This window comes from Coffea arabica, chromosome 9c (genome assembly GCF_036785885.1).
Source record: "Coffea arabica cultivar ET-39 chromosome 9c, Coffea Arabica ET-39 HiFi, whole genome shotgun sequence".
Lineage (NCBI taxonomy): Eukaryota > Viridiplantae > Streptophyta > Magnoliopsida > Gentianales > Rubiaceae > Coffea > Coffea arabica.
In genome coordinates, this window is record NC_092326.1 from 34,834,402 (window position 1) to 34,841,564 (window position 7,163).

Below are 7,163 nucleotides of genomic sequence, written 5' to 3' on the forward strand. Positions count from 1 at the left end.
CCACCTATTTTTCCCACACCTTCTAATTGGTCATTGGTTACAAAACAAAACAGAATAACTTAGTTTGAAGTTAGATACAAAGATTGGTTCGATGTACAATTATAAGTCTCAATTTATGGTTTAAAGGAAATTGAGGCAAATGTTGTTAGGTAAAAAGGGTAGGAATTGCGTGATTGGAATAAGGTGCATGAAGAAGTTATAGAAGAATTGAAAACTTTGAAGATAGTGTGGTGGTGAGAGAAGGGGAGGAGAGGGAAGTACAAGGATGGAAGGGAAGGGAGAAAGAGTGACTCAAAAATATAATTGGAGAGTATCAAAATAAGTGAAAAGTTAACCAAATTAACCAACGGTTTTTAGGCTATTGGCCATCACTAAATTCTTAAGGTTTGATGGGATGAGAGGTTAAGAATTTAAACCTTACTTCCCACTAATTGTCATTATACGTGGCTTCTCTAGATAATCTACATAGACGATGACAAAAAAAAAAAAAAAAAAAAGAGTGAAAAGTTGAAAGAGTCTAGAGACTTAGACGAAAAGTAGGAAACCGTGTGAGTTGGGAAAGCAAGAGAGGATAAAATGTAAAGTTTTGGGACAAGATAAGTATCACCGGATGAGAAAGTAGCCCATCCCCTTAAAAATTGATGTGTGGCTAATAATGGTCCGTCATTTTCCTTATGGGCTGATTTGGTATTTGGATATCTTTTGAAAACAAGATAGAGAAATTTTGCCATCATATTTACATAGGCCTCCATCTACATTGCTATTAATGGCTTTCTTTTTATTTTTATGTTTAGGAAAAACTTTCATATCCTTTTTATTTCTTTTTTTTCAGAATCTATACATATTTCAAAGAAACTATAACATCGTAAGATAAAGGTAAAACAATTAGTGTTTCAAATATGAATTTTGATATGTTAATTATATTTCATGACTTAATTGTGTCATAATCACTTCAGAGTATCATATACTAAAAATTTAAGAACTGTATTTATTTTTCTTTTAGCAAATTTGAAAGGTTTCGTTTGGTGCTATAATGATGGATAGTTTTAGCTTTGGTCGAAAAAGGTGAAGAATAATTATGGATTGGATATTGAAGTTAAGCATGAATTGCAAAGATACTATTAGATCATGGGGTGGACAAGTACGTTTCCTCTATGAAACTGTTAAATATTTATATAAGCATGTTTATAAATGCCGAAGAGGCCTTGGTCCAATTGTTAAGGTAGAGACTTTAGGGTTTAGAATTCTTGGGTTCAAAAAAATAATCTAATTTAATATTTCAAATATTCATGTTGTTCTTGACTTCTTAATTTTTAATGAATTAAAAATTTATCTAAAAAAATTTTACATTAGGTAGTTTTTATAGAAGGTTTCAATAAATTACAATATATTTTGCTTTGTATCTTGATTTCAAGAAATTCAATCAAGTGCGTCCTATGTTAAAACACAAGAATGAAGCAATGAAGCAAGTTTGCATATTTTCAAAAATATATATGCAAGGGTCCTGAAAAGAGTCACAGGTACAATTGTTGCAAACACTGTTGAAAATTAAATGTCAAAGAAAAATATGCCTACATCTTTCAAGCATAATTATAAATTTAGATAAGCATTAATATTTATGTAGTTGTACAAAACTTTCATGCACTCTTAGTTTAAATTGCATTCAATATTGTAAGGATTTTAGATAATTTTTAATTAACTATTATATATTTATTTTAAATTTTAATTATTTTTTAAATTTGGTTATAAAGTCAGTTAGGAATTAAACCAAAGCACGATAGACTCCAGAGTTCAAGAAGCAAAGCATCCGAGATTGAAGTTTGGGGAGCTAAATGAAAACTCGCATAAAGTTTCACAGTGCAAATTAAAACTTGCCTGTACATGTCTACAGAGAAAATTTCAATATCATTTGCCTAAATATGAATTTAAAGTGCACTAGACGATCTTAAAATTTCTGTAAAGTCTAATTCTCTTCAAAAGTTGAGGGTAATTTGGCTCTTCAAGAGTTGAGAGCAATTTGAGGTGTTGTAAGGAGTTTCAGCCTCTAGCATGAAGGGAAATTTCGCTAACAGACATCTCCCTTCTATATGCCCTTGTACGTATGGTTCTCCTTATATCCCGTTAGCACAAATTATGTATGGCATCCTCAGTTTTATTGTAGGCATACTAACTCGGTAAAAGGATTTTGCATCACTAGTTCAAATTTCCCCTTTTCCACTCCGCCCCTTACCTCGGAGGCTAAATATACCAAGAACTTCATATCCCCAATTTGGTTTATTTTACTCAAGAGAAAAGAAAGAGGGTTTCAATTCTTAATTGCTTCAAGAGAACCTAGCATTGTCCTGGGTAAGTTATCCTCATATATACATTTATTTACAGGAAAATGTTTCATGTTCTTGAGATGATCGTTCAATACTCTTTCTGTTTCCATTTTTCAAGATATGAAACTTTTCACTCTAAATTTCATGTGTATTCAAAATTCTTCCTCAAGTGATCAGCCCCAGAAAGGATTAATCCGATTTAAATTCATAAAGTTTATTTTCCTAAAATTCCTTGCATGTTATAAATCACTTGATTTTGCATGAACTGCATGAACTGTTTTATGGTTAATTATCATTGTATGAGACATTCTATGCGATCCTCGAGGAGCAAATTCCAATGAAGCTTATAGTTTTCCAACATTAACTGGGGGGAGACAAAGAAAAACAAATGTGTGGATTTTCGATGCATTAGTTGTCTCCCTTCCTGCATGAAATGGTGACATTTTTATCGCATTATGTAATACAAAACTTACCTATTCAAAAGCCAGTGAATGATGTGAAAAATTCATGCATCATCTTATGTACACAGAAACAGATTTAATGACAAAAATGGATATCATACCATGAATTGTTGTCAAGTGGCATCTGCCTTGTGTACATTCCGCATCATAGTAAACTCGTTTCTTTCTCTCTTTTCTTTTTAATCCCTTTAACTTGCTGTTAGATTATACAAACGAAGAATGATGAATTCAACTTCAGATTGTATGATAATATTTACGTCAAATTAGTGGCCTTATTGCACCTCAATGTTCTCACCAGCAAAAGAAAAATAAACGAATAAATAACAGAGAAAAGTATTGCTTTATGAGTCCTCCTTTTTCTTTTGTGCTTGATTATGTATTATGCTCGTTTCTTCCCCTGCCTTAATGTGGTCCATAATGATGCAAAGCGTCATATGGGAATTTTCTTTCATTTTTCTCTTGGCTAAGAGTTTTATTTGCTACTAACTTCATTTTTAAAGGTGCCAAGATGGTCGCACAAGGCTTCACTGTGGATTTGAACAAGCCACTTGTTTTCCAGGTTAGATTTCGTACGACTTCAGTTTCTAACCATTAAACTTTGTAGTTGATAATGCATATAATATTACCTGATTTTTTAACAACCAAGTCCAGCTTCTGTGTTTATTTGTTTATCATCCGGTTTCAGTTGTCTCAACTTTAGGTGTTTCTAATTCACAGGTCGGCCATCTTGGAGAAGATTATGAGGAATGGGTACACCAGCCTATTGTTTGCAAAGAAAGCCCCCGATTTTTCGAAAATGATCTTCTCGAGGTATTGCTCATCATCTGGCCTATCAATATTTGTGGATTACTCACTTGAGTAACGAGATTACTGGAACAATAAGAGAACTTTTGATACGTTTTCGCATTCTTGAAGCATTAGAAGTGTGATACTATGGTGTTTAAACTCGGAAGTTCCACGTTCAAGTATTACTTATTGAATATTGAGTACACAATATTCATGAACATTGCAAGTCTTTTACTTGCAAAATTATGAAGATCATGAACCAGGTCAAGGTTACCATGAACATAGAACTTGTGAACAAATTTGCCGTAAATTGAAGCTTAGAAATAGTGGTCAGGGGAGGGTTCTTAAAGTTCTACAATAAGAGAATTTCAATTGCATCCATACTTACTAGCGTTAAGAAAATTTTTGCATTAACAGTAGGAAATAGTACTCGAAAGATATTTGACGTTGTCATATCGTATCATACTGATGGATGTTTATTCTATGAAAAGTAAGTAATATTTCACAGGCTTATTAAACATGAAAGTTGGAAATGAATTCTAACTTCTGCTCCTTGAATTGAATTTGGAACAGTTTTTAACACTTAACACCTGGTGGGTGATTCCTCTTGTGTGGCTTCCTGTTGTATGCTGGTTCGTCAAGTCATCTGTGAATATGGGTGTTTCTTCAAATCAGTTAGCTGCAACGATCGCTGCAGGCATCTTTATATGGACATTGCTGGAGTACACTCTGCATCGCTTTCTTTTCCACATTAAAACCAAAACATACTGGTAAGTTATCACTGATTCCTCCTAATTGCCCTAAAATTTCTTGCAGGGACACTCTAAGTTAGAATTCTCAGCTCATTTTAAGTATGGATCCTCCGTTACACTTTTAGTGTTACGTAATGCTGTAGAGTGACATGTGTCCTCTCATTTAATATTCTGTGACGGTAAGTATAACTCAAAATCCATGACGTACTATAGAGTATAACACCAAAAGTGTAACAAAAGTACTAAAAGTCTTATTTTGGCTGTTAAAGTATCCAAAGATGCTGGGAATGAAAAATTGTTGTGACGCAGGGGAAATACAATTCACTACCTTCTTCATGGATGCCATCACAAGCACCCAATGGATGGATATCGACTTGTTTTTCCTCCTGCTGCAACTGCAATCTTGCTTGTGCCAGTAAGTACCATTTTCGTTTGTAGATTGTAAAGACTGGTTTCAAACGTGGCATCTGAGCTTTCAACATTAAGAATTTAACAATACAATATGGTCATTTTAGTTTTAAGCAGATCATGACAGTCCTTAGAATTAGATAAATTTCAAATTGAATTCCGGCCTTGAATTTATCAGACAAAAGATCAAAACATAATCTGGTAATGGAAATGTATTTGGCTTATGTCTCACTGGTAGTTTAATATCATTGGTAAATTAGCTTCTGCCTCCATGATTTAGATTCAAAATCTATACCTTAAACGTCTTTTTTTGGTGGAAATACTTTTAACCGCCTTTGCTTTGGGGTTAACTTTTATGCTAAATACAAACATTCAACAACTAATAAAAGCCAAATTTTATTTGGCTATCTTCTTTAGCAAAATTTTGTTGTACCTATGAAAATTTTCTGAGGTTTTCCTAACTCATTTACCGTTCTTTTGGTTCTATGTAAATTCAGTTCTGGAACCTGATTAAGCTCCTAACACCAACACTCTATGCCCCGGCTCTACTTGGAGGTGGCTTGTTGGGATATGTTATGTATGATTGCACTCATTACTACCTGCACCATGGAAAGCCATTGCAAGGAGTCTCTAGTAAAATGAAGGTAGATAATTACTCAGAGAAAATTCGCTTTTTCTTTTTTTTTTTTTCAACTGTAAATTACTCAAACAAGCCTAAAGATCATAAAATTTCTAAGTTTTTCTTCCTTTTTGCGTGATCACAGAGATACCACATGAACCATCATTTCAGAATTCAGGACAAGGGATTTGGAATCACTTCAACCTTTTGGGATAGGGTTTTTGGAACACTTCCACCCAAATCAGGCAAAAAGCTTAGGTGAAATGCTGTAATAATTCTGGAGGAAATAGTTGATACATGCATGTATGAATTCTCAGGTGCTGGAGTTTCTTGAATGGATCCTAGACCTAGCTTTGACATGGAATGCATGCCTAGGCTATTATGTTGGAGCAAATACTAGGCTTCTTGTAGTGGTATATTCTACTTATTTTGTCTGATTTTAACCTTTGCGTAAATAATAGTAGAACTATAGTATTAAAGAGAGAATTTAGAGTGTACAACAAATCTCAAGAAAGTTTGTTCATCCCAATTTTACTTCTATAAATAGTTTAAGGTTGTCTAGGGGTACTTTATAAAATCCTCTAACTATAGAACCATCAAATTACATGTCTTGCAATGTGACCACAGGAATCTGCTCCATCAACAACCAGCAAAACATCTTGGACGATGTACTGTTTTGCCAATAAATTCATCCATTTTTCACCAATTTGGGAAGCATAATTTTTTCGAACCATTGCAGCTGTTAAAACCTTTGTTGTCTATTTGTATTTTTCTCTTTTTTCATAGATAATTTGGAGATAATTCTAGGGTCTATTGAGATTGAATTGAGATCAAACAGTGCTGCATTGTTAAATACACCATTAATCCCTAAAACTTTTTGCTAGCGCCAATTTGGTTCCAAGCTTTTTGGCTGGTGCAATATATCAAATGTTGTTTGTTGAGGGGCAATTTTGCAATGAAAATGTCGTCAGGTCCAGTTGGAAAATAATTTTTTTTTTTTAAAAAAAGAGAAAGTAAGGAAAATGACACCAAAATAGTTGAGAGAACAAAAATTCAGGTCATTTATCTTCGTCATCTCCTATCTTGTTCTTTACGACTAAAGAAGGATACACTTTGTGAGCAAGAGCTCATATTGAGCTATACAAAAGTGCACTAAAATATTGAGGATCTAAGAATTCCTCATCAAGAACTATGTTTTGAGCTAGTTTGCTCAACATATTACTTAGCCTATTCTATTCAAAGCCTGGACGGTTAAATGAGCATTTCCTAAACAATGATCTTCCGGCTTTGATGTCTTCCATGTGTGCAGAAATTCTAATGTCACTTGAGGATGCCTTTTTGATTAAGCTTAGGACTTGGGTGCATGATGTATGAACTTTGATAAACTCCGACCCTTGTTCCTTCGCCTTACTTAAGGCCAGTTTAATGGCCTACAGGTGGTCTAGGACCTTCAAGCCAGTACTTTTTCCCTCAATTTCCATGCTGCTTGCAACTAGTTCAGGTTGTTTGCAGCAAATATCCATATCCCCATGTTTTGTCCTTTCTTGTGTTGTCCTACTTCCACACCAGAGGTGGCAAAATGGGTGGGATTTGCTTGAATTTGAAATAAAATCAAGTCATATGAGTTTGGATCCAACCTTACTCATATGTGTTTTGGGACTAATTTGGGCAGGATCACTTTGGGATGGGTTTAGATTGATCCCGCCCAATATCCAAATCTATTTTCTACATATTTTTTTTCCTTTAATTCATTTTTTATTTTTTAAATAACTTTAATATTTTTTATTTATTAAATTTCTTTTAGTCTTATTGTGAA

At 33.8% G+C, this 7,163-nt stretch overlaps 1 protein-coding gene across 1 annotated transcript; it reads left to right on the top strand.

The window, feature by feature from the left end:
* Window positions 1-2,231: 2,231 nt before the first annotated feature.
* LOC113707852 (dihydroceramide fatty acyl 2-hydroxylase FAH1) lies at window positions 2,232-5,876 on the top strand. The gene is made up of 7 exons (XM_027230204.2): window positions 2,232-2,346; window positions 3,283-3,341; window positions 3,500-3,592; window positions 4,142-4,338; window positions 4,630-4,735; window positions 5,226-5,372; window positions 5,493-5,876. Exons 2-7 carry the CDS (start codon window positions 3,291-3,293, stop codon window positions 5,607-5,609), a joined length of 711 nt encoding a protein of 236 aa, XP_027086005.1. The 5' UTR covers window positions 2,232-2,346; window positions 3,283-3,290; the 3' UTR covers window positions 5,610-5,876.
* Window positions 5,877-7,163: the final 1,287 nt, after the last annotated feature.